The following is a 27,923-nucleotide window of genomic DNA, read 5'->3' as shown; positions in this document are numbered from 1 at the left end:
TTATCATTATTGTATCTGTAAAGTCACTATTTGACATTTGTTTGTGTATTTCACCAAGTAAATTATTGAATTTTTAAATATTAAATTGTTACTTTTTTTTTTTATCCCTTTGTATTATTGTAGCTTTTCAATCTACTACTATTACTGTTATTATAGGCTTTAAATCTATTTAATTACTTGTTTAAAAAAACAAAAATCATCTTTATTTTCTAGCATGCATTGGTTTCAAGTTGTCTTTTTTGTTGTTTTTCTAAACTTGTCAGTCATCTGTGAGGCACTTTGAACTGCACTGACGTGTATGACAAGTGCGACACAGATAAAGTTTGACTGATTGAGCAGTTTGTTTAGCTGTCTTTGTGTCAGAAATTTTTAAGTCTCAATGCTGATCTTAAACTGCTGACATTTCACGACTGTTACACAGGCTGAGTACTTGATGAGTAAACTGATCTCCACATGTAAACTTCCTCCCCACTGAACCTCTGTGCTGCAGACAGACTGCAGCAGACGGAGAGAAAAAGAGAGCACACATTACAGACAGTAAACAGGGGTCTATTTTATTTTGAACGAGTCTTTTAATTAATGCATTTCAAGTACTCCAAAAATTACATCTCTTTGCACAATACAATTTGAAATTTTTTTTTTTTAGTAAAAATGTTCAAAGTGAACAAAAATTTCCGATACTGTATAAAACACAGTGAACATTAAAATCAGACAGTAGTATTACTTTTTAATCTTGTGTTCTTTCGGCCTACATCACCTACAACATTTCAACTCAATTTGGACATTTTCAGTGCACGTTTATCTAAAAACTTTACCAAGACTACGAAATTAAAAAGAAAGTAAATTTACAGGCATTATTCTTCTGCTCTTCTACCCAAACCATGCCACAGGAGAACGAAGACAAAAATGAGAATGTAACATTAACTCCATCACCCTGAATTGTTTTTAACCATTGATGATGGCGGAGAAAAAGCATAAGCATAAGCAAACTCCAGTTCAACTAGCACATATAAGAACATAAATAACTTAGAGGAGAGGAAAGTTTGTCACATATGAACATCTTTGAACAACTTACTCTGGAATTAGAATACAAAAAATGAAACTGATGTATCAAAATGTAATTTTTCATTTTCAAATGAAATGCAAATTTTTCGAAGTACTGTACAAGTTTACATGTAAATTCTCTCCAGGCGTAACAGGCGCGATCCAGCCTAGAGGACGAAATTTAAAAAGAGCTCCATTTTTGTACAGACATGAGAAGTTGTAGCAACTGCCGACCCGCCTGATTCATCTGCCATGTGAAATAAACTATGAGCTGTGAGACACGTTGTGTTTTTTTAAGTCCCCTCCAGAGCGCATGTGCGATTACGATGACGGTCAGTGTTGTACAGATATTAGTTGTGATTAGTGTTGCATGCGTTTAAAAATAATTATACCGGAATTTAAAAAAAGTCAGAGCACAAAACATCTTTCGCGGACTATATCATACAGAATTCCCCCCTTTTTAATTTTTTTTTTTTTTGTCAATGCCAAACTTTTTAACCACTTGCCAAATCTGATCTGTGGGTAAAATGTCTGCACAGTGAAAGAAAAAAAAAAGGATTTTGCACCATATTATTAAATCCTCTTCTTAGTGTTGTAATTTTCCAAAATACCCCTCATGCTATGCTGCAGCCAGGGGAGGAAGAAAACACCTGAGGTCAAACAATCACCCCAAAAACAATCACATCTCCTTCATTTCTTCTGTTTAAAGTGGCTCAGAAAACTTCAGAAAAAGTGTATAAAGTTGTATGGCACACCGCCTGCACTCATGAGCTCTTGAGGGGATTCGGTCAATGATGAGATTTGACCGGGAGATAACTGCAGGTGAGTTTTTAAAAAAATAAAAACAGCAGCTCGTCTCTTGCGAAACCGGTGAACACACTGAGGAGTCGTGTGAATAGTGTGACAATACCGCTGCTCCTTCCACTTGTGTTAAGACTAACATTAATAGCTGTCAAAGTAAAATAGTGTTGCGTGACATACAAATATTACAGACCTTGGTCAATTAATAGTCACATTTAATAAATGTGTCTGCATGCCCACATTGAAAAAGTTCTTAGATTCGCTATCTGAAGAATAATAGAACGATTTAATCTTACACTTTTTTTTTGTTTGTTTTTTTTTTTACATCCACACTGGAGTCGTTTTTAAATTTATTTCCACACTCATGTAAACTAACTGTAACATGATACACTCTCACTTTCTAAACTAAGCCACAGCAGCCTTCACTTTCCCTCGTCTTCATATGTGAACAGGTAGAATCATCGCCAGCTTCAGTTAGTGGTTATTCATTCTTCATTATCAAAAAAAAAGAATTGGTAAAGACAATAAAAGGTGTATCAAACCAGGTGATCTTCCCTTTCTGTTCCCACGACTCTTCACCTCATCTAGCTTGTTACACAACATGAGCAAAACATGATGTTAGCAGGACAATTAAAAACAAAAACAAAAAAGATGAAAAAAGGGGACCTTGAACAAAGAAGGCCTGAAAAGTGGGATATGGTGACCTTGTTCAAATCTAGCTATCTAACGAAAGTGAAAGAGATCCACCTGATTGGACGACCGCGACGAGAACTTGATGGCGCCAAATCCTCAACAGCAGCGTCCAAGGAACTCATCACAACCATCATTCCTTCAGTTATGTGTTAAGAGTCCTGAGAGCACTAACCGAAAAAATAAAAGAAAAAAAGTGAAGAATTACACATTTACAGTAGAAGAAATAGTTTGTTTTCACTTATGATACACTAAATATGTACAGTCACATGCAGAAAGACTGTCTGCACGAGAGACCGGAGCCTGTGTCTTTTGCCGTTTGACATGTGTAAAACACAAAAAAGTGCCGCAAATCCCCACTGAGTGTCTCTCATTCCTGGCTAGGATGGCGAAAGAAAAGAAAAAAAAAATCACGGAACAATTCACCAGCAGCCACGGGCGTGTCACTCAAGAAGACGTTGCAATAGAACAAAAAAAAAAAAAAAAACACATCACAGAATGTACTAAAGCTACACATGATTCCTTAACTCCTTGGCACTCCTTTGAAAAGAAAAAAAAAGATGGTGGAAAAAGATGCTAGATCGCACTGCATTGGAAATGGCTGATGGTCGAGTCCACTCCACAAAGAGCCAATCGAGTTGCTAGATAGTGTTTTCTCTTTTTCATGTGTCTGTTTTGTCTGTAAATGGAGGATATGATGATGACTAACAACCATGTCAGGCTTTTCTTTGGATGGAGTGACGCTTTTGTTTCCCACTGTAGGCACAAGGAGGAGCCAAGGCATTGGGGGGAGGGGGGCGGGATGCGGGGTCTCAGCGTCTCATCTGGCCCATCTGATAGTTCTCTCTGGGCTGACGGTGGTGCCTCTGGGGCTGCGCCTGCCGCTGAGGCTGCCTCTGGGGTTGCCGCTGGCCGCCGTGCCCGCCGTGTCCGCCGTGTCCACCGTGTCCGTGCTGGTGGGCGTGCGGGTGCTGGGACTGGTGCTGCACCTGGGAGTTAGCATGCTGCTGCGCTCGCCGCCTCTTCAAAGTGCCTGCGAGGAGAAGGGCAGTTATTTGAGCTTGTTCAAAGACAGACTGTGGGTTTACTCTTAACAAAATTGCACCTCCGGACACTCTGCCACTGATGCCTCCACTGCAATAACAGCAATCTTGCGAGTTCATTGCGTGCCACACTGTGAGAGATGGCTCTAATAAAATCTTTGTCGCAGTCTGTCAGTCTGTACCATATCAATTTGGAGGAATGTCAGATGATGTGACGAGAGCACGGGGAATTGTAGTGCTACAACAACAACAACAACAAAAAAAGAGTTTCAAGCACACACATCATCGACTTGCATCATCCCTCTGCACCGCTCTCTGATGGTGCTGCCACTTTGCACTGAAAAACCTCTAAAGAAGAGGAGGAAGAGTGCAGACCCTCATGGAAAGATGATGTGAAATGCAATTCTGCAGAATGATTGGTTTATAAATAAGGTTCAGTCAAGGTGATGTCTACATGTACGCTAATATTTCTCTATTGTTCCAAAGATGACATTATTCTGATACAGGTCATAGTCTCAATTAAGGCCTTTCCTAAATGTAAAAATTCAGACATGAGGGATGTGCAGGTGTTATTCAAGTAGTATGAGTGTTCTTTGGCAGTTTGCGTCACACGACCTCTTGTCTGTTTACTGTCAGCTTGGTGTGTTGTCATGGATACACTGTAAAACTAACAAGCCAGCTGTTTGCATGGCTATGGTGTAGAAATGCATACCCAAAACAAAAGCCCGCATTTCTGGTCAGAAGGAAAAACACTTCTGCATTCAAACTTGATTTGGATATCAACTGATTTTTTTATATGCACAAACCTCCTTTTCTAGAAGGTAGCCGAACAAGTCTGCCACTAGTGGAAAACTTTGGAAAAAATACTATTTTGATGCAAAGACGAAAAAAATAGAAAAATAGCCCAATTGGCTTCAGATAACTGACATGTTAGAGCGCGTTAATTAGAGTATGCGCAGCTGCATGTAACTGGGAATATTCGTCGAATATTAATTTCTTAACAGCTTAGTGGGAAGATTATTGTTTCTTTTTAGGAATAAGGGCAAAAACTGGATTCTTGTATGCATGTAAATGCATGTAAACACTGTGGGGTTTTGGTCCTTCATATCTGACACTGTCAGAGGTTTGACGCAGTCATTTTGTTTGCTAAAGCTCTAAATTGGCCGGTAAAGTTGTTTCACACTGCGACTCAGGACCACTGTTTATGTTTGATGACCAAAGATTTCTCTCACACTTGTCATGTTTCTCTGGGGACGGCCCGAGATTTTCACACATTTACCAATATGACATTAAATAAGATGTTACTAAACTCCCAAACTCCTGAGACTCAAGGCCTGTTCATTTAGTGCCATTCATACCAACCCTTAGAAAAAGGAAAAGACTCATATGGAAAAAAAGAAAGAACTACAGAAAAAGATATATAGCAATAAATCAATCATATCACACTGTTCACATTCATGTGTGGGTGTGAGGTTAACGCAGCACACAGTGAGGCCATAAAAGACTTTTCATTTTGGTCACAACGCTGCCTTTCAACATGAGCAAACATGTCAGTTTCACTTTGTCCTGTAGTATAATTTGAGTTGTAATTAAAGGATTAAGCTCAATGCTGACAGATGAAGCCTATAACAGCAGAAAGCGTTTAACACAGTGTGACCATTGTTAATGTAAGATTACCTGACAATGAAAAACACCTGCTACAGTCACTTCAATATTTAGTGTAAACCTGATTAACATACCTGTAATCATGCTTTTTATTTTGTTTATTCAGGCATGTTGACATTGTGTAACACATACCTTCTTTTTTTTTCTGTCTATGCATGTGGTTTAATGGATCAAATAACCATGATTTTATATTTACCGAACATCTTCGATGCAACAACCCTGCAACTACAAATGAACATGTTTCAGTGCGTTGGAGCAGCAGGTGGTACATCCAGGTGAACGGCTTAACTGTTCACACACATGACTTTAAACACATCATTTGCCAGTGAAACAGCACATTTTCTCAGATGTGATTTACTTTGTAAATCTGTGTACTCACCTGGAAGTGGTTTGGGAGGGGGGAGTTTGGGGTTACTGCTCGGTGTATGCACACTACAGATCTTAATGAAGCCAGCCATGAGCATGATGAGGGCAATGCCCATCAATAACACTGCCCACCAGTGTGCCTGGGGAATAAGAATGAAGCGCAAATCAAGCACAGTCATTGCAAAAACACCTCATAACATTAACTAATCATCCAGTCAGAGTCAAGGACTTAATACGTACCACAATCCACTCTGCAATGTTTTCATAGAGCTCTGGGTTGAAGATGGCCTTCTTCAGCCTGGCCAGCGGTCCGTCTGCATCCACCAGACGGCACTTCATGAACACGTCGCAGTAGCCCTTGAAGTCATTGCACGGGGAGCCGGCTGGCAGCGTGGTCACTTTCTTATTGAAGAAACGAGCCAGACGCTCTGACCCTGTGCTGCTGCACGTGTTGGGACTCACTGTGGAGATGAATCACAGACAGTCAACACAACTCATATGAAAAAAGACAAAATCTAAATAAAATAAAAAAAACCCAGTTATTAAGGTTGAATAAAAAAAGGTGAGTGACTCACTCTTCTCCATGCAGCACACGTGGCAAAGCTCAGTCTCGTCTTTGCCATCTTGGCTGGCACAGGTGCATGCCTCAAGACCGTACTTCTCACAGATGGAGCCGGAGCAGCCCTGCAGGGGAGAGGCATGAGGACACGCGAGATTAGACACTGACTGGTATGAATATAAAGTTGCTATAACGACCAGTTCTTCCAGGTGTCGTCTTCAGCCACTTACCCCGTTGAGACAGACTTGAGTCTCTCCGTGGCAGGCGGTGAAGTTGGCCTTGGGCTCAGATGTGGGGCACTGGGCACTGACTCCGTTACACATGCCCTGGTGAGCACACTCTGACTCCTCTCTGCACTTCTCATTACGACCCTTGTAGGAGCACTCTGCAGTACAACAAGGGCCCTGGCTGGGACTGATGGGAAAGACGTTTATGGTTAAGAACTTTCCCAAATCAGCTGCCATTTTTTTTATGAAACATCAAATATGGTCAACAAAAATAACCTCAACATCTACCTGCAGACTTTGTTTGGCTTTAATTTGCACTTCTTGTTGTCCGCCTGGTTGGCGTCATAGCAGCACTGGTCCCTGCACTGATCACTGTAGCCACAGTCACACTCCTCTCCTGGCTCCACCAGGCCGTTACCACAGATGGGCTGACCAGACTCTGTTTTCGGAAAGAAAAATAAACATTGAGTCTGGTCTCCCCAAAACTTGTACTGAGGGCTAGAAGTGTTTGAAAATTCAGAACATTTACTGTGAGAACTGTCTCATTACAAAAGCAAACAAACGTTGTTCTGAAGAGACTGAGATGCTGCACTAAACAGGGAAACAAAATCAAAGTCTTCAAATAGAAACAGACCCATGAGAGAGCCCGATGCAACATTAAACTCAAACAAACACTCTTTGTCAGTTTGTTTGAAGAATGACAAAAACATAATGCAGTGCGGGTTTACAAGATAGTTTTCGGAAGCCTGCGTCAATAACTAATATTTTCTAAGTCAAATCAGCCAAGACAAATATGCATGAACAACAGCAAACATCAAAAAATGTTTTTGTATGCTAGTAATTTGATGGATGTTTTATTACAGGGTTCCTACAGCTTAAAGAAAGTTCGATTTAAGACCTTTAAAGACATTTTTTAATGCCACTCAGAATGACATTTAAGACCAATTTCACAATAGCCAAAACTGAAGAAAAAAAAGACATGAATTACTTACAATTACTTACTTAGGGTTGAGGACAATTTGAGTTTGAAAAACATTTTGCATTAAATATATTGAGCCTCATAGTTGCCTTGTAGTCATGCCCAAAAATGTTGGTTAAATAGCCAATCTTTTGTTGAATACTCACTTCCCCGTGTTGTTAAGGGTAGAGTTATAGCTAGCTGGCAGACAGTAGAATCTGTGACACTAAATAGAAGTGTTGTTGGAAAGATTTAGTCAACTATTTTTAAAAAAGGGCTTGTTATGTAAAAATTATGCAATTATTTTATTTATTCAATTCTGGAGATTTTACAATGCAACATCAGAAAAAAACATGAATAAAGCATATTTTCTGTGCTCTTATGAAACGTTGTCTGTTACATGTACAGTGTTGTTCCTGTTTTAATGTATTTTATGTGATGCTTTAGTTGTCATCACAGTGTAGTCCCTGCCCAGGGACTTCAGTCGAAAATGAGCGAAGTTGGCTAAATCTTAAACTACATTAATAAGTAAATAAATGAATAAAAATCTTACTTCTTTGCAGTTTTTATGTGCTGGAAACATTTGATTTAAGACATATTTATCTTTACCAATTAAGGCCTTATTTTTAGATGAATTAATCTGACACCTTTTAAGAGTTTTCAAGGATCTGCAGGAGTCCTCTGTCAGGTGTCACACTAAATTAAAAGAAAAAAAAATCACAAAGCAGAATACCATGCCAAATACAGTCAGTAAAAATAACACTGGACTAAAGCCAAGATTGCTTGGCAAATACCAACCAATATGTTGGTGCCTCTCTCGTTGCCTGAATTAAACCAGTAATTAGGGCACTGGGGTTAAAATCGCCCACACTCAAACGTAAAAGGACAGCACAATCAGATGAGATGAAAACAGCAAAACTTACCGACGAAACAGTTGCTTCTCTTCTTCTCCAGCACCTGGCTGATGTTGCGCACGCTACAGATGGAGAACTTATTATTGTTGAGCTTGTCTCCTGATGTAGCTCTTGCATACATGATATAATTGCCCTTCTCCTTCTTGTCTTGGCTCTTGGATTCTCCTGGGGTGCACTCAGATCCAGAGTCGTGCTAAGAATGAGAAAGAGGAAAAAAAATTGCAGGTTAGAGGAAGAAGAAGGGACAGAGTGTGCGAGCCGAATAAATTCCTTCTCACGGTGCATAAATGTGGCACATCTAAGCAACTCACCGGGGAGCCAAAGTTGTGTCCTACTTCATGTGCAAAAGTGATATGGGAGACTTTTGGAGGTACGTGGGAGGCATAGTTCTGTACAGTGATTATACCAGTGTTGAGAGACTTCTTTTTTCCGTCTGAGTACAGCTTGCTTTTTTCACAGATGCCTCCAGAGCTCCCTGGGAAAGAGAAGCACAAGTTGGAACAAATCTTCCTCTAAACCTCAGCTGCAAAACATGAAAGATTTCACTCATTAAAGAGGGAGAACCTGATTTGTGTCACGATGACATAATGCCTTACTTTAAAACATAATGAGCATGATTTATCAACATGTTTACTGTACATGTGTGACTCAAATGGTTTGTCATCGGCAGCAGGAGACACATAACCTCCCACGGTAAATTAAAGACTTCAACAGTGCAATATTTTTGGTTACAACTTCAAACAATGACTGCAGCACAGAAAACATCTTAGTTACCATTTTGCCAGTCGCAGAGTGCCACCAATATACAGTTAGGGCCATAATGAAAACCTCTGGGAATCATCACATCTGCATATTGTCGGAGTTGATGTTTGAAGCTGCAGTTAGTTCTCATGACAGTCTGAAGAAATCCCCATGTAATCCCAAATACCACTGACACTTCTCCTTGTTTCAGCTGCACTGGCATCCCACATAAATCATAATTAACTTACTCTGTGGATGCTTTCAAAGAATAATCTCATGTACAATCAAGACTGGAAGTCAATTATGATAATGTGTCTGCAACCCAGTGCAGAGTATATCATACATTAAAGGTCCAGTGTATTGGCAGATATGTAATTTAACATTCATAACTATGTTGTAAGTACAGTGTAATATCTGAAAGTAAGAACTATTGTGTTTACAATATCTTAGACTGAGCTGTTTCTATCTAAATATGGAGCAGGTCTTCTTCCACAGAGTGCACCATGTTGTTTAACAGTAGCCCAAAATGGTCAAACCAAACACTGGGTCTGGATAGGCCCGTTAGAATTTTTGCATTGGCCACCACAGCTCTCCTACGTGCTTGCAAGGCCCCAGGAACACTGCAGGGCTTTGAGGACAATATCAACAGCCTCCAACGCTGTATCCAGTTCTCTTTATACATCCATTAATGCTCGGCACAGGGGAGAAGTGTCTGTTGGTTGCATTCTGTAACCTCACCGCTAGATATCACTAAATCCTACGCACTGGACCTTTAAGATACACACTGTATAATGCTTTAAAAATAAGACTAATTATGATGTTTCTAAGTACTGATGTGTTTCAGTACCTGAGGGGGCTCCCACCCAGGCCAAACCCAACACCCCGTCATCAAAGTCTCTGTCGGTGAAAACATAAGCCAAGCAGTAATCGTCATGATTCTGCTCTGAGTTCAGCTCCAGGAACTTCTCCACGCCGATGTTGGCAAAGCGGAATGGGTTGGTCCTGTCCCTCTCATCACTGGTGGTGTTTATCTGCTCAAGAGAACAATGATGATGAGTTCAGAGGGAAGAAGAATAAGTGACCCAATCTAACATAAATAAAAGACTTAGAATCAGATTTACCCTGATCCTTTTCACCATGAAGCTGATGTTGCGGATGCCCATGAAGTCTGTGCCCTGATAGATAGCATCAATGGCTTTCACATGACTGGAGATCTGAAAGAATAAGACAAAAAAAGCTTCAGCTAGAAGTGTAGTTTCCTGCACCCTACTGTGTTTTCTTCACATCAAGTTGCTAGTATTCCAGTGTGGCTTCCCACAGTCAGCGTCATTACAAATGTGTGAATGTTATTATTCCAATACAAGTTAACTTTTATCGCGTATATGATGCTACTATTCGTTAAAAATGTGTCTCCCTCCATCAACAAAAAGACTTCACACAGGCTGTGCCAATCCAGTTCTAACAGATCCATAGTAGCATGCGTACAGTGTGTGACAGTGACTGTCTGTTACCTGAGCAATGACAGCCTCTCTGGTCTTGTAATACTTGAAGAAGAGGTGGTCAGTCTGAATAAAAAGCTGGCAGGTGTTTTTCTCAACCTGAGCCATCCTCTTCTTCCTCAGCAGCACAGGTTCATTAGAGTCAGCCTCAGTGTGCAACTCCTGGTGTGAGGAGATGGAGTAGGAAATAGTCAGTTAAATAAAACATATATATAGCATTTTCAACCAAACAGTGGCTAAATAAGTAATGTCTGGTATTTTTAGGCTGTGGTTTTTCATCTGCAGTATGTTCATGGAGTAAAACTGTTGCTGGGGAACATGGGCATGTCTCATACAAGAACATGGTGGAGGAAAACAGGATGAAATAATAAGAACAAAAGCATACTAAATGCCAAGTTAAAGGGATGCTTTGGTTTTTGAAACATATATGGGAAAGAAACATCAATATATAAAAACATTACTAATCATATTTTTTTGTTATGCACTGGACGGAATATTTTTTCATGCAGATGTTAGGACGAGTTCAGGGGTTTTCAAAGATCACTGGACAGTGAGATTAACCTAACCTTCCTCAATTCATGGAAGCAAAAGACATCAGTAATAGCTGCTCTCAAATAAAAGACATCAAATGCGAAACTTCTTCTTGAAGGCTTATTGGTCAAACTAAATTGCATATTATACATTTACACAATTTCACAATTTACTAAGACATTAGACTGCGTCAAACTTTAGATTTACTTCCTCTTTAAGGGAACACGCCTACAGTTGAATGAATGAATGTGCTTTTATATAAAAAGTAGATCCAAATGTTATTTTACTGCTATTATTCTTGTAATGAATTGCATTTATGTATGAAAGCCTGTTAAATATTGTGTGTTTAGGATTGATGATATCACTGTTTAATAGTTTTAACGTACCCTTGAAATAAAAAATACATTTTCCTAGTTGTAATCTTGTGTGCCTGAATTAACTAATTCATCTTGTTATATGCCAGATATATATTCAAATAAATCACTATCCAATTTTTTTTTTTTTTTTAACATCAAAATCCCCGATATTTATCCCATTCTAATAACAGGGAAAACAGTTTCAAATGTTTGACTCATCCTGCACTCAGATGTTTTTACCGAATGAGACTTTGGGCAAAAAGCCATCCAAACCAGTTATATTTCACCACATATCACCGTTTGTGGGTTGTAAGAGCTAGCCTACTAATTAACAGAGCAATACTGAGGGGGATCTGTGTGTTTGGACAGCAGTGGGCAAAACCTTTGTTTTCAGTTTTAAAAACAATGTGGCTGAAGTCTAATTCTTTCATCTCCGCCAAGTCCTCCTCCTGATCTTACAGCAAGACAGTCCGCAAAACTCCAAGCCTGCCCACTCTTTAGCAGTCCAATCAAATGCAAAGGGTCTGATTTAAATCCCTCTTGTAACCATACACCACTCAGATACTACACTTCACTGGGAAATATGTCACAGTACAGAACTAAATATGCTTTGGCTGCCATTTCACTGGGACTTCAAACACATAATATTTCCATGGGAATTACTCTTTCATGGACATTAATGGAAAACCACATCCCTAATTCACTCAGAAAAAAAAAATACAGAACTTTGTTAAAAAACTGTGTAGAAATCCATGAGCTCAGATATGCTACCAGTCAATATAACCTCAAAGGGCACACAGACTAAAAAAAGGCATCTATGGGTAATTACGACTAGCTAAGAAAAATGTTTATTACTGCTCCAAACCAAACTACCCCTTTAAGAGACACTGTGAGGGTTTGCTGTGGTGTGTGGTGAAGTTCACCTTGGGTGGTTCCTCTACGGCCGATGCTTGGAACTTCCTCATCCTTTCAAACACGGAGCTATCAGCGCAGCCTCCCTCTGGGCCGTACTTGTGCGGGTAGTCTGAGTGAGAGAAGCAGACACAACACAGTTAGGATTATGGGAGACAATGTTAGCTACTTAACCCCCTGAGTCCCTCTATTTCTGGCGCTATTCATGATCAGCTAATGGATGTACTTACACACCACTTGAGCCTAGCTTTGCTATGTGAGCTGTTACTTTCTCGTCGCTCTCATTAGCGATTCCTCTCACATTCCTGTTTAATTTGCCCCTTAGCCACATACTGTATGTACACAGATGATTTGAAATTAGGGGGTGCCAGTGTAGTGAAGTATGCTTGGTGCTCACTATCAGTACCAACATTGTAAAGACTGCTAAAATGAGCCAGTAGCCTGAGAGAAAGATCTTGTTACTCAGCTAATGAGCACCCCGGGTTTCTCTGCTCCCTGGGGGGCGATCGCACCAGTCTGCCTCCATCAGCTCAGCTGCCCTAACCTTGCACCTCCCCGATGACACATTTACATAAGCGTGACGATTACATCTTGTCAAAGTATTTGTGTAGCTTTGGCTGCTGGGGACTCACGTATGTCGTCTTCGTGGTAGATGACAGAGTGAAAGGGCACGTTTTTGCCCTCCAGGTATCTCTCAGCGGGCTCCACGTAGTAGGTGCCGTGGTAGCTCTGGATGAAGCCTTCAAACTTACCATCCACGATGGAGCCATGAGTCAGAGTACCTTTCTCACCTAGGAATCCAAATTACAGGCATATAGGTGTCAGAGGAGTCATGCAAGATCAAGCATCACTGCAGCAATACATTTAGTAAGTATATTAAAATGAAAAGGACAGTGTTACCGTAGATTTCTCCTGTGTAGATATGAGAGGTATCAAATGGAATCTCATCCCCTGAAACGTCTACCTTGAAATCTTGCGCAAACAAGGTTGTATCCCTCTTCATTCGTAAATTAAAATGCCTGTAATCAAAGAAATGGAACTTCAGGCAACAGAAAAACAAAAGACATTTGAATGTGATGAGACACGCATGGGAGAAAAGTGTTATCTGTATTGCACAAAGTTTGTTTCTGATGCCATCTGCTGATATTATTCATGTCACAGAGTGTGAGCCTATGGATTTTGGCGTGGATCTGAATTTTACCTCACTTTGGGAGGTACGCAATATTCACCCGAGACAAGGGGAAAATGCAAATGAAAAGGTGAAAGGAGGGGCACTGGAGAGAAAACATCTAAGCTGTTTTTTTTGTTTCAGAAGTGGAACTGCAGTCTTTATCTTGTGAGAGTGGGAACAGAAAATTAGGACATCTTGAAACAATGCTGTTTTTTGTTGATCAAACATATGGCAGGGAACAAAGATGTTATAGTAAACCTTGGGTTTCATCTAACACCTACACAGGGCTCTTATTGTGTGCTCGTACTGCATGTAAGTTACACAGCAGTTGAATTAAGAGCAAGAAAACGGAGGCCTTTGTAAAATGCAGAGCAGAGAATTATGCTCAAACTTGACATGATGGCACATACATATGATCCTGGACATGTGCAGAATCTACTGAACCCCAATTATTTTCTATTATGACTTCCTCGGGGGTGAAACGTAAGGCAGTACATTTCAATATGAGAAAACGTTTATACACAAAACCAGCATGCTGAAGGTGGATGGGGCGCTGCAAATTAAATGTTAGAATTTGAATTGTGTCTCTAGCTTTGTCATGAAATCAAAAGGAAAGAAGCTGACACATTCCTGCTTTTCAAAGGAACAGACATCTCCCTTCTGTGTGTTTGTTTGCACAGCTCTTATCGTTCTCTTCCCTATTAAGCAGCACCAGAGTTTGGGAACAGCAGGCCCTGCTACAGGCAGGACGATAAACAGCCTCTGCCAAGCTCCCAGCCAGATGGTCTTGACTTTGTCATGGAGAGTGTGGACGCTTTCTATCAAACAACACCACCTCTTCAAAATGCTGGAAGAACCATGACAAGGACTGCATGTGTCCATCCATCCATCCATCTTCTATACCTTGAGGGGGTTCCTGCTCAGGTATCAAGTGCAGAAACACCTGATCTATCACAGGGCTAACTACACACACAAACAGTTTCTGTTTCACCTGACCTGCATGTATTCAGACTGTGGCAGGTAATCAGAACAAACCCACACTACGAGTGAAGCTGGGACCAGAAAAGGCCTGTGAGTTTTGATTAGAAAATGTCTCAAATAATTAAATTTTTTTATCAAAATATGTTCTAATTAATTTCCTGTCGATTGACAGTTGGATTAATCATTCAAGCGCTAATGGAAAAACTACACAGAAAGAACCAAGGCTAAAATTTAAATCCATCCTCACCAAGAAGCCAATGTGATGTCCCTGAGCAGCACTACAAATTCATAAAACACTATGCATTAAATGTAAACAACTGTCAATCATGCAGCAAATCTCCACGACAGCTGACTTCCACTTCAATAGTAAAAAAGGAAGGCATACGAGTTTTGCAAATAAGTAGACAGACAGGTAAATAAAGAGACTGATGAAGAAACACAAAAATAGACAGAGAGCCAGACAGAATTTCGTTTTCGGTTAATATGAGGAAAAAGTGACAAACCTTCCATGGGCGTGAAAATCTAAATGAAGGAACTTGTCTTCATGAGAGAGCGCCCTCTTGGCTCTCTGATGTTTGCTGTGCACGAGCTCTGTGTCATAGGACAGGCCTTCATAGTGACGGATGTACTTGTTCAGGGGATTTCTATAGTGTCCTGCGTGAAGAGAACAGAGGAACTCATGTTATCAGCAAAAACAGTGAAACACAAGTCTTGTGACACTCAATAAAAAAAATTACATCCCTATAGATCCAAAGTAAATGACAACACAGCCATCCTTGGTGAATTAGTCATTCATTTTGGTGGGTGGGTGGTACATGTATGCATTGTACGAAAGTGGACCAAAAAATAACATGTACATAAGGGTGCCTGAGAGCTTATTACACGGAAATGATATCAAAGATGATAAAGAAGTATAAATATACAAATAAAGGACAATATGTGCACTGCCAAATGTTGAGGAAAAGAAATACTAACATCCAAGTCCATAAGTTTGTAACAGCCGGGGTATCACACTGTGTCTGTCACAACGACTGTTTTTAGCAGATGGCAGAGAAATTGAAACGCTCATTTTTTATGACAGGCAACATATTTCAAGCATTAGATACTGTAATTTTAGTCTTTAAGGTGACATTAGACTAAAAAAGCTATGTTCCAGGCAAGCCAACTCTTCATGGTACACAGTATAATTTTAGGTCCCACCAAAAATGGATGATCAGGTTGATGTTTGACAGGCATTATTAAAATGATGGACAGCAAACTAGTATGGTCTGTGTTTTAAAATTCAGCTAAATATACTTAAGCCAAATGGATGCCAGTTTTTGGAGCTGTGCTTAACAACAGCCCCCAGCGTCACAGCATAATTATTTCGCCACCAGAAGAGTGGGTGGTGGGCTCGAAGGAAAAAGATTCCCACCCATCTCACCAACTGCTTCACACTATAAAAGCTGTCTGACAAACTCCATTTCAAGAAAACATGCAGTAATTTCATGCGAGCTACTTGAGTTCTTCTTATGGTTAACTTGTTTTTGAGGTTTAGACAGAAAACTGAACATACTGGCGAGTTTGTATGATCAGATCTTTGCCCTTTAACATAGAAACCAAGAGAATGTATTTTCAGTAAATAGGGTATAATTAGTGCTGTCTGACAGGTAATTATGCCTGACTAGTGAGTCACAAATTATAGGATTCTGGGTAACTATGAAAGAAACATGGGTTAAGTAGACCAGGCTTCATTTAGTTCTCTGTTCATGTGAAGTATGAAATATTCAGGTGCTAACATTGAATTTTTCATAGGGGTGACTATGAGAAGTGAAGGCCATGACTATTCTGAAATATCTTTAATCCCCAAGGCCTAGAAAAGATAAAAATTAAGGTAATATATGTGTGATAATGTAAATCATTCACATGATTGAAAAAATTTACAAATATAACATTGATTACAGTATGGACTTTATACACAATCAAATTCGTGTTTTTATGCTGATTTTACAGCACGAGGTGGCCCTGTAATGTGAAAAAGTTGTGACTGCAGTTTTGTGAGTTTGACATGGAATCCAGATTGAGGTTTGACATATTCCCGTAGCAAAAAAACACAAATATGAACCCTACAAGTGACTGAAAATTATAAGCATTTTGTCCAATGTTGTTAATTTTATTTTGATGGTTTACAATTTTTAAAGCACGTCGGTCGCACATAGCAGGCATATGGTGCCATAATGCAATGTTAGATACATAACAAGCCAATACAGCATTTTACGAAGAAGCAATTTCGTTCCCCCAAAAATCAAATCAACAAATCGTCCTCAAAGAACTGAATCCATAGTTTAGCGGATAACAGTGCGTTCAATTAGAGAACAGCGACAATGGCACAAGACACAGCATTGACTAGTGACAACACAGAGAGCAAAATTATGCAAGTAAACCTTAAAACTTGTCAGTCACATACATTTTAAACCCCGACACGGTGCAGGTAACATAATGGCAGAGGCTACATGTATTTTTTTTGCCAGGAACCGTGATGTTAGCAGCTAAAGTGTTAGCTAGCACAAAGCTAACGGTCCGTTCACCCAGTCGGCATCTCCATCTTCTCATAACAATGGCTGTCGGCGCTATTCGCACGATAACAACAAAACCGACCCAAACCTGACAATAAAAACGGTGACAACACACAGAAATAACACGTCAATATCGGTTTATTTCAATCACATGCGCGAATCCAAGTCAGCTTTTATGCGATATGTCATTTGTTTGCTTGAAGTAATACGGCAAAAAGGGTGCAGTCCGCTTCATAACAAGCAGGCCCTGCTGATCCCTTCTGTTAGCTAACGGGCTATCAGCCTTTCTGCCTCTCTCGTGGATTCAACACAACTTGTAAGCTTTTCTCTGCAAACGCCCCACTCACCTTGAGTGTAGTTTAGCAAGTACACGAAAAGGAAAACTTTAAGAAGAAGCATGTCCGACAAATCCATTGTTAGAGCATTGATACCGTTTTCACTTTATTGTCCTACTTAGATAGGCGCAGACGCCCTGTGTGTTTATTGCACCTTCCTCTCATCGCCCCCTCTCTCTCCTGCGTCGTGACGTCAGACGCTTGGCATCCCTTCCCCCAAATGCATCCATGATCCAGGCATGCATACATTACAGCACGCCCAGGCACAGCATTTAATATGCCTGGGTGTCATGTATTGTATGCAATATGCACATCTAAGGCACATTAGAAAATAGGAAAAAATAGGAAAATAATGTCAAGGACTTCTTTTATTATCTCAGTGTACACATCAGTGCTTGCATTTTTACATACGGAGGCAATTTAGTGTCATATCTTTTTAATTGGCAACTGGTTTGATAATCAGTTAATCATTTGAGTCATTTTTAAACAAACATATACTAAGACACTCCCAATTCAAGCTACTCAATTGTGAAGATTTTCTTTGTCCGATGCAATGGTTGTTGTAGTAAGCGAAATATTTTTTCAGACTAAACAAGCGATGTGACGACCACAAAGGGACTCTAGGAAATTGTAATTTACACAGTTTTTTATTAATGGAGAACACAAACTGCAACTTGATCAATAATGAAAACAATCACTAGTTAAATACCTATAATTTAATTTTTCTGGTAGAGTAAGAGCAGTTTAAGAGCAGCATATTTATAGGCAAATTATTACAGTAATTACTTGCATAACAAACTTGTAGAGCTGTCATACAATTTATAAGCAGCCAACTAAATGTGAGTTGTCGTTGCTTGGCAACCCAAGATCCTGAGAATATAGTGTTATTGCCAAAGGAAAGGAAACACCATCAGTTTGGTGTGCTTGTTGGATGCATTTCCTGCCATGCATCAGCTCTGATTATCTGTTGGAAAGCTATTTCTGATCCTGGCAGTTCTCTGTGATGATCTTCATCTCATGATCCACCTCTTTCTGTTGAACAGAGTGGTTACCCTGATGTCAATGCCACATGTCACAAGGCATGCTTGCTGCCACAGGACTCCCTATACATAAATAAGATTAAAATTTGTGATTTACTGAATATAAATGGAGTTCTTGAGACAAATGTCAAATCTATTCTAGATAACCAGAATCAGAAAAGGCTCACAGATATTTTTTTTTTCTGTCTGTCGATGTTTCCATTTTCACCACACTCTGATTAATTAGCAGCAAAGTCTCATCAGTCAGTTCTTCTGTGTCTGTTTATTCCAGACGAGCTCCTCTGGCCCCAGTAGCCGTCACGTGACACACCTCCACATCAGCCCCCAGTTTCTGCAGCTCATCCAACCATATCTGTTGCTTCTGGGACAGCCGATCATTGGGCCCCTTCACCTCCACCAACTACAACAACAAAACACCCTATGTCACATTGCATGCTGCAGTATAATCCATAAAAAAAATTGAAAATATAAAATTCAAAGAGCCAGGAGGTGACGTGATCTCACCTTGTAGGTGTTGTTTGAGGTGTTCCACACCACTAGATCAGGTAAACCTCCACGGCAGTGCCTGTAGTCTTTTGACATTCGTGCTATTACCCCTCCCAAGAACACTCCACCCAGACATGACACGAGAGACTGCAAATAAGAGTATAAAAGTGGCTATGTTAGTGCCGACAGTAACACAAGTAGATCAAAATGTGTAACTAGAAATAATGTGAGAAAACCACTGCTATACATCTGCAAAGTGTGATACATATAATAATAAAAATAAAGATAAAAATAATAACAGTCAAAAGTCAGAGTTATCTTTATTGTCAATTCTGACATGTTTGTTAGACATACAGGCAATGAAATTGCATTTCTATCCATGCCCACGGTGCAAACAGTAAAAGGACAAAAAGGGAATAGAAAAACAAGGAGAAAAAAAATCTAAAAAAATATGAATGTACATAAATTCAATAATTTATATACATACTGTACATTTTTTTTTAGCTTTTTAAAATAAAATCAGAAAATTTGTTTTACCATCCCTCATGTCTGTATATATAACGATCTAGTTCAACACCACTGAATCATAATCTCAATAATAAACATAGTTGAAATGAATACCTTGCTGAATGTCAATCTAAACTGAGCATTATTGTCTCAGTAAAGGTAGAATTTCTGGCTGAGCTATTCTATTGAATTGCAATCGATTTTATATTTGTACCTAATAAAATGGCCACTAAGTAAGTTAGTTAGTAAAACTGTATATAGCACATTTGGAAAAAAAAACAAAACACAAAGTTGCAGAGTGCTTCACACACATACACAGACACACACACGAAATATTTAAATATATTAATAAAAATAACCTGAAACAAAGACATAAACCATGGAGTTGCTCTACAGAAAGACTTGCCTATAAATGTGAGTTTTTAGTATCTACTTAAAACAGTCTAAAGATTCTGCAGATCTGATAATATATTGGGGAAGATGGTTCCAGAGGGTTGGGGCTAAAACAGTGAATACACAGTCACATTTAGTTTTGCATTTGGAGCAGGGGGTGGATAAAAGGCCAAGATTTGAGGACAGAGTGGTCAAGAAGTAGAATAAGGAACAAAGATCAGAAATGTAACTGGGAGCAAGGTCATGCAGGGCCTTGTGTGTAATCAACAGGAAGCCAATGGAGCGATGCAAGAACGGCTGTAATGTTTGACCGACGGCTAGTTCTAGTTTTTGGGATGGCAGGTGTGTTTTACATGAGTATATATTTACAGTGAAGAGCGACAGTAAATACCTGTGCCTGTTGAAGTGATGAGAAACGCTCCCAGTTGACCAGCGAACACACTTTACTCTCCTGAGAGGTCCAGACATCTTCCAACATGTCATGCAGAGTCTCCACAGACGACTCGCTGAGTAACTGCACACGAGAATCAATCGCCTCTTTTCTGTTCTCATAGAAACAGTCAGTGTAAAGATCCAGTGGACATGTCTAAGAAGAAAGAGAGATGAGTTAAACTGGTATTAAGCAGATTCAAAGATAATCTGTAAATAGAATATTATATACATAGATAGAGCTTTTTTACCTGGTATGGATTTCTGAAAACATCTGGAATACCGTCCATAAAAATGATGTCCCATAGCAGCAGAGCAAACAATGTTGAGAATGTTGAGCCCTCTCCATGGATCCCTGTCACATTAATGATGGAAATACAATGTTACGGTGATGAAAGGACATAGAAACATTTTAAAATGGTGAAGTTAAAACTGCTTACCTTGGTCAAAGCCTTGTTGGCGGTAATGTGCCAAAGACAGCTCTTCCACAGAGCATATTACTGTGGCATCAGCACTCTCTTCTCCCTCTCCATTTACGGTTATAAGAAACCTGGATTTACCCATGCCCCCCTCATGAGGGAACAGCTGCCCCCTGATGGTCACCTGGAGATAAAAGCACAAACATGAATTCACCCATCTACTATTGTACAGACACACAACAATTAAAGGGAACTTTGGCGATTTTTCAATCCAATTTTTCCATGTTGTTGTGTTACAGTGACTAATAAGGGAGACAACACTTTTTAAAATTGGTCCAGTATTGAGCTTCAGCCAGTGTGACAAAGCAGGTGTAATTTCTATGGGCCATTGTGCACAATCAATTAACAACCATTAAAAAGATTTCAGAACAAGACTTCTCCTTGAGCGAGTCTATGTCACAATGACAAAACAAAATGTAAGGAAAGTATTTCACTTTTCTGTAGCGTCTTTCTGTCTTTATAAAGCAAACCTGAGCCTGTCAGAGACAAAAATAAGCACTTTTAATAGATGTAAGATATGTCAGTTGCCCTTAGGGATTACACTGAAGCCCGTTTGGTTCCTACAGCTGCTGCTCTCTCTCAATACTGGACCAGTTTAAAAAATTGTTGTCTCCATCAGTCACTTGGCAGGTTACCATTAACCCTCAACTTGCGCAAACTGAAACTGCGAATATAAAATATGCCTAAAAGAAACACATCAATTTAAAAAAAACTCCCATTTCTCGCAAAAAGTTTTTACACTCGGGGCTTGCCTTTCCATTATCGCTCGCATAACACGCCTATGTCGCCTTCAATTGGAAATAATGACAGTTAGCGCGGTGGCTGCAACAGAAATAAACCTGCTAATGTTTTGAAAATCCACCACCATGCTTCTTGGCATGTTATTGCGAGAGGAAAAGTCACAGAACATCAGTCAATAGAAACGCAGTCATCTCACAATTGTGATTTATTGACATTTAGAGAATATCGCTTCAGTTTTGCGCAAATCTTTAATGAAATCCTGCCTACTGAGACACGAGACAGTGTCCAGGTTGAAAAATACAGAAGTTTCCCTTTAAAACTTGTTTTTACAACAAATACTGACATATTGTGCTAAACTCACATGTGTGACATCTTGGACGTGGATAGTGGGCAGATCTTTTAGTTGCAGGCGATACTTCTTCAAGCTGGCAGACTCTTTCATCCTAACAGCTCTCTGATGAAGAGAGAGTTTATGTCCAGTCCGCACCAGAGGGTCTGAGAGCCCGTCTCTGATGGCACAAATAGCCTAGGAGCGATGGGAAAAGACCACCGTCAAACAGCTATTATTGTACACATTGTCACGGAAAAAGTTGAGTGATGTGTTACGCCTCTAACTAGTTCAGAACGCAGAAGCTCGGCTTCTTGCTGTAGTTTTAACATTTTGTGACCTTATCGATTTTAAGATTTTATTGATCACTTTCAAAGCTCGTCTGTGTCCGGCCCCAAGCTACATAGCAGAAATGCCGACCACTTGTGTGCCTTAGATTCTCAGGTGGGGCCATTCTGACAGTTCCAAAGTCAAGGTCTAAATCTAAAGGTAATCGTACCTTTGCCATCAGGGCCCCTCAGAACAACCCGCCTGAGGAGATAAGGCTCCCAGAATCTTAAGACCCACCTTCATACACCTGCCTTTATGTGACACTTACATGTTATTGCTTTTATTGTATTTATTTATATTAACTTTTTGCATGTTCCATTTTTGTCTTCTTACTTTAACTTTGCTTTAATTTTGTCTTGCTTATGTTTTTAGCTTTCTGTTGCTAAATTGTCTTTGGAGTATCCTGTTTTTGCGTTTGCTTTGTTATATGTAATAACTTAAGAGGTTAATGAAACCGCAGATAATGGTGAGTAAAACCACAGATACTGGTGCTCACTTGCTCAGGTTTTTTAAGGTGCTGGTGAAGGTTTAGCGCCAATCTGTCCCACCATCGTCCTCGACTGTCAGGACAGTAAACAAACTGTTCCAGTAAAGAACGCAGCTCCTCAACAGCCTCCTGCAACACACAAGCAGAGTTTTACCCTGTTAAACACTGACATATTATGAGATCTTTATTCAGTTCTTTCATTCTGGATTTATAAGCAGAAAAAGAATAAAAAATAAAAGCATTAAATGAGATTAATTCACTGAGTCTCACTATAAGTTATTCTGCAACATATGCTGAGGGTGCAGAGGGTGCAATTTCTGTATGAGAATTTGGAGAAGAAAGCATAATGTATCATGAGAACTCAGAAAGTACTGTCAGACACTTTTCTGCATGATGAAGACACATTAGCAGCATAGAAGCAACCCAAGAACTGCCTTATAAAAAAGTGTACCAATGACAGGGCCTTCAGATGGCCAGATTTTGCTTTGTTAACCACGTGAAGACATTGAGCAGAGGTATGCATATTTAACAGATCGTCATAATTCAGCATAGGCAAAAAAAAATGTCGTCAAGGAGTTGTTTTTTTTACATCAAAAGAAAACCTTTTTTGTAAAAATAAATAAATAAGTAGATAAAAATCCAGTTTTAACTTTAGCTTTTCACCACTTACTACACATGCTGCTTAAAAGTGAGGGCTCCATCAATAAACAACTCCTATTTCACTTCCCTCGAGAGTGACCACATAACAAGCATTCATAAATGTGAGAAATAAGAAACCTCATAGCGACGTAGCCTCTGCAGGATCTCCACCCCTCTGGATAAGATCCGAGTGTAAGCCCATCCTACAGTGAAGCTGCGCAGGAACACAGGCAGCTGCTGCTGGTGACTGTCCAACATAATAATAATGTTAACATTAAACAATATCCAGAGACTCTACATCTCTATTTCAGACTGAAGCAGATAGATTTATGTCACCTGAGGTCATGGTTTTTCCTCAGCTCCTGCCAGGCACTTTTGGCAGCAGTGTAAAGCTTCATGGCCTCTTCCCACTGACCTCCCTGCATCGCTGTGACTATCTCTAGCAGGGCTCGCATAGATGCTTCATATCTGGTGTGCCGGATGGAATCATGAGTATATACTTCTGGATATTCAGCTTAGATATAATCACAACAGACTCAATGTAACTCTTTTGGCAGACTGTCACCTGATAAGATCCTCTCTGTCCTGGAACACCTTGGCTTTACGCTGCACTGTGTAGTCTGGGAAGGCCAGGCGTCCCGAGTTTACCAGCAGGATGGTGAAGAGCTGGCTCTGCCCGCCAGCCGCCATCTCCTCCTCATCCATGGTGTCCGTCAGAGAGAAGAGGAGGAGGATGCGAGAGAAGACAGCCCGAGGACCACGACACAGGCGCACGCAGGAACTAGCGAGCTGCTTTGCCCTTTAAAGTTAGAGAGAACGAGGGTGAGGTCATTACTGCAATACTGTGAGTGTGAGCAATGTGTTTGATCCTCTCACCTTTTTAGGATGACAGTCCCGATGTTGTTTTGAGCAGGTGTCTGAGAGAAGAGGGACTTTTGCCTGCTCAGACGGAGAAGTCCGTCCACTAGCTGCTGTTTCTGAATCCCAGAGTTTCCCAAATGAAAAGTCTTAGCCAAAGCTTTGAGCTCAGGAGCAGGAAGGAGATCCAGGGCCTCCCCCAAATCCTGAAGGTCGCTTTCTGTGACATACAAAAACAGCATATGAGGGCATCAAAAAAGGGAAAACCAGGAAATGGACCTGTTTGGTGTGATTTGGTCTTTCAGAGGGATAACATATATTCCTTATTATATATGTATGTATGTATGTATATGTGTGTGTATGTGTATGTATATGTGTATATACATGTATGTGTGTGTGTGTGTATATATATATATATATATTTACACACACACACATATACATACATACACATATATACACACACACACACAGACATACATATATACATTTATATACATACATACATATGTGTGTGTGTGTGTGTGTGTGTGTGTGTGTGTGTATATATTTGAAGTCTTTCACAACAACCAACCAAACAAAAAACATTAATATGGTAAAAAATATTGGTACAGTAAAAAGTAAAGTTTAGAAATGGCATGGCACATAAAAAACAATAAATGTAGAAAAGCAAGTTTATAATAACGAGGTTTAACAAAGGCTTTAAATCATAAAATCAACAATTGTGGATATTACAAAGTCTGCCATGATACAGTTTCAATATGATTCAATTCAATTCAGGGGTGGGTGATCAATATAAGACAAAATTAGTAAATATCCTCATTGTCTTTTTCTTGGCTGCTTGCCATTGTCTGCATGGTGCTAAGCTGCCAGAACTGTTTGAATGTTGAGGAGGTGCACTTGGACGGAAAAGGACGTCATTGTCATTGAGGTAAAAAGATGAATTTCAACAGGAATAATGTTTTAAAGTTTGGGGGCCCCTGGGAACCCAGTGTTGCCAATTTCACCAATCAAGCATTCAAAGAGTTAATGCAGGAGCCTATCCCATCATGCATCTTTCCTATTTTTCCTCACTCTCGATCTATGTCGGTGTTGAGGAACAGCAGTTACAAATCCGAAGGGATTAAAGAGTTTTAGAAAATAGGGCTGCACAAATAATCCAATGTTACCAAAATCAAAATATGGCCAAGTGCAACATTCAAGTCACAGGAGCTACAACTTTTTGATAAAGGTAAAAGGTTTCACAATCCACCATTATGTATGAAGCATTGTGGTGCTACAGAGGTGCCCCGGCCCACAAATCACATTCCAGATGTGTAAAGGAACATACTTGTTTAGTTCAGATCTCAGCAAACATCACATCATTGTTTTTATGTTTTTTCCTATCAAGATTAAATTACCATTCCCATTAAAATATATTGTGATATCAGTCAAAATATATTTTTTTTAGCACACCATGCCATAATATTAGGAAACAGAGATTTTAATCCAAAACATTTTTTGTGTTTCTTACTTAAAACTGTAAAAGATGTAACCAACAAAATCCTCATTAACAGCATGTTAATTCAAAGAGTTTCAGCCAACTCTCTGAAAGATGTTCCAAAATGTATAAATTAATTACTGTGGGATTATTTACCCGATTGTAGAAAACCACTTTGGACCAGCTCCTGAGCAACGGGTCCCAGATCACTGCAGATCTCCTCATAATCCAGTTTATTCACTTGGAGCCACCTCAGTTTCCTCTGAAAGAGTCTCACATAGAGCTTCTGTCCCATCACTGTGAGAGGAAAAAACACGGGAGTGATGAATCCTTCCTTATATATCAAATAACAAAGACTGTCGGACATATCAGCATACCTGAGAGGTTCTCAAATGCATGTACGAGTGACATATCATCCTGGTTAAACAATGACCCATCGTCCTCGTTCTCCAGGACGGCCTGTAGTACGGTCCTGAAGTTACGGAGGTAGTAGGGAAGCCGTGGGGGATGAGAGCTCTCGACAGCCTGGTCACTAGCAATGTTTTCAGCACCAGACTCTGCCAATGAATCACTATTGATCGCTGCACCACTTTTCTTAGATGTTTCCTCTGAACTCGGAGGGGGGTCCCAAGTAGTGGAAGAAGGAACCTTTGTTTCAAGCTGGTCTCTATTAGTCATCTCTGCTACACTCTCATGAGACGTTCCCTCCCTGCTGTTCCCCTCATATTTTGCTTTCTTTCTGAAAACAGACACCCTGCTAGAGGAAGATGTTCCCTTTTTTCTCTTTGATAGTTTGGAGGGAGAAGAGCGCACCTTTGGTGTCAATACTTTTTGGAAAGTCTCTGATTTAGATGCTTTCTGTTCAAGATTAGATCTTTTGTCTGATAGATCTGTTGTAGTGTTGTCACAAGTTTCAGTAAAGTCAGTGACTGCCACACTGTCTTGTTTGTCCTCTAAACTCTGAATCAGGAGATTTTCTTTCTGTGAGCTGTTGAGTGTCTCATTTTCAGGACACATTGCCGCATCCACAGTCTGTGTCCTCTCAGGTACCTTGTGGCATTTTCTTGATAACTTGGAGGAGAGACTTCCCAGATCAATCGTCCTGACCACGCTTTTACTTTTTATCTCCCGTGGTGCCTGCTGAGAGTTATTCTTTTTAAAATATGGACTAGTCTCCGTGTCTTTAACCTCTTCTTCCCTCTTTGCATCCAGCTCTGGAGACTTTGGGGGACTCCTCCTGGGTGACAGCTGGATGCTTTGCACAACACTATTACTTGCTGAGGCGGCACTGCAGTCTCCTCTCTCAAAGTTCTGACATTGAAAATCAATGTGCTCATTGATCTTGAATCTTGGTACCAACTGGCCACACAGGGGGCAGGCCAGCTTGGGTGGAGGCTGGCTGCTGAAGAACGAGGTGATGGGAGTTGTGGTGGCAGCACTGGCAGTAATCCCAGCATTGACGTTGCCTTTCTTCTTACTCTTTGACAATGACAGACTCCGCCTGGGTTTGTCTTTGCTGGCTCTCTCGGTCATCATTCAGGCGGATGTGGTGCTGCTCGATTAAAATCCTCTTTATGTTTTTTAGAAGCTTTCTTTTGTTGCATACCTGAGGAGAGTTAGCGGCTCGTTATGCTATGGCTATGTTTAGCTAACCTAAATGCTAACTTGGCTCGAAAGGAAGCACTTCCTTTCTAAATTGTCACACATTTTAAGCTATTTGCGCTTCACAGATATTGAGAATCCCCTAAGCATTCATTAAAAAGCTGTCAATTGAAAACATAAACTAGCATACCGGTATTAGAGTTGCATGTCGACAACAGTAACAATCCCGCTTCTCAGGCACAATCAGAGGAACGCAGAGTGCATTTCAGGGTGTACTAATCCATCCTAACTACATCGATATTTTCCACAATTACCTAAACCATAGACTGTAATAATAACAACCTAAACGCAAAAAGCGTAAAATAAAAAAAAGAAAAAACATTGTTCCGTACATTTTTTCAGTACATATTTTGAAATTATGTAAATGGCAATGAAAGCAAAATATATTAGAATCACCCCTTTTAGACCGTTTTAGACCCTATTTTTGTGTTTTAAACTGCTTTTAATGTGTGAATAAAATCGCGTGTATTTTAGCGTGCTCTATTTTATGGTCAATTTTAGCTAATGTAAAGTTTATATAAAATTATTATTATTATTTGTATTATTATTACCTAACGTTTGACTATGTGGTGATTATGCCTCTCATTATTATTTATGTTATTGTTGATGTTTTGGGTTTTTTTGCCGTTAGTTTTTTTTTATTCATCTTTTTTAACAAACTTAAATACACTAATATTTTATACACTGAGAGCTAAACATGCTAAGGGTACATTTAC

At 39.8% G+C, this 27,923-nt stretch overlaps 2 protein-coding genes across 3 annotated transcripts; both read right to left on the bottom strand.

Moving 5' to 3' along the window:
• Positions 1–533: 533 nt before the first annotated feature.
• Positions 534–17,526, bottom strand: adam10b (ADAM metallopeptidase domain 10b). Its single transcript, XM_042496238.2, has 16 exons — positions 17,361–17,526; positions 14,962–15,112; positions 13,207–13,325; positions 12,939–13,097; positions 12,318–12,418; positions 10,520–10,669; positions 10,130–10,222; positions 9,856–10,039; positions 8,579–8,742; positions 8,277–8,460; positions 6,684–6,834; positions 6,399–6,582; positions 6,185–6,293; positions 5,850–6,070; positions 5,623–5,749; positions 534–3,568 (listed from the first exon to the last, which is right to left on the bottom strand). Exons 1-16 carry the CDS (start codon positions 17,425–17,427, stop codon positions 3,348–3,350), a joined length of 2,385 nt encoding a protein of 794 aa, XP_042352172.2. The 5' UTR covers positions 17,428–17,526; the 3' UTR covers positions 534–3,347.
• A 172-nt stretch (positions 17,527–17,698) lies between these two features.
• On the bottom strand, positions 17,699–27,427 carry fan1 (FANCD2 and FANCI associated nuclease 1). Of its 2 annotated transcripts, XM_042496177.2 has the most exons (14): positions 27,338–27,427; positions 25,923–27,151; positions 25,702–25,842; positions 24,084–24,285; positions 23,773–24,006; positions 23,544–23,675; positions 23,346–23,454; positions 22,578–22,697; positions 21,785–21,949; positions 20,644–20,806; positions 20,455–20,558; positions 20,166–20,360; positions 18,893–19,021; positions 17,699–18,788 (listed from the first exon to the last, which is right to left on the bottom strand). In XM_042496177.2, exons 2-14 carry the CDS (start codon positions 27,079–27,081, stop codon positions 18,651–18,653), a joined length of 2,991 nt encoding a protein of 996 aa, XP_042352111.2. In that variant the 5' UTR covers positions 27,082–27,151; positions 27,338–27,427; the 3' UTR covers positions 17,699–18,650. The 2 variants fall into 2 exon arrangements, with proteins under 2 accessions (XP_042352111.2, XP_042352110.2); XM_042496176.2 differs by having other exon boundaries at positions 25,923–27,406.
• Positions 27,428–27,923: the final 496 nt, after the last annotated feature.

This window comes from Plectropomus leopardus, chromosome 7, assembly GCF_026936395.1.
Source record: "Plectropomus leopardus strain MGB_pleo_1.0 chromosome 7, ASM2693639v1, whole genome shotgun sequence".
Classification (NCBI taxonomy): Eukaryota; Metazoa; Chordata; class Actinopteri; order Perciformes; family Serranidae; genus Plectropomus; species Plectropomus leopardus.
The sequence above is the reverse complement of the archived record's forward strand: the minus strand, read 5'-3'. Positions and strand labels throughout refer to the sequence as shown.

Coding starts and splice junctions, on each gene's coding strand:
- fan1 (XM_042496177.2), bottom strand. CDS start 27,081: ATGATGACCGAGAGAGCCAGCAAAGACAAACCCAGGCGGAGTCTGTCA. Junction 24,286..25,701: donor AAGTGGTTTTCTACAATCGG/GTAAATAATCCC, acceptor TGTATGTCACAG/AAAGCGACCTTCAGGATTTG. Junction 24,007..24,083: donor GGGACTGTCATCCTAAAAAG/GTGAGAGGATCA, acceptor CTAACTTTAAAG/GGCAAAGCAGCTCGCTAGTT.
- adam10b (XM_042496238.2), bottom strand. CDS start 17,427: ATGGATTTGTCGGACATGCTTCTTCTTAAAGTTTTCCTTTTCGTGTAC. Junction 8,743..9,855: donor CTGGGTGGGAGCCCCCTCAG/GTACTGAAACAC, acceptor TCTCTTTCCCAG/GGAGCTCTGGAGGCATCTGT. Junction 3,569..5,622: donor CCCTCCCAAACCACTTCCAG/GTGAGTACACAG, acceptor TTCTCCTCGCAG/GCACTTTGAAGAGGCGGCGA.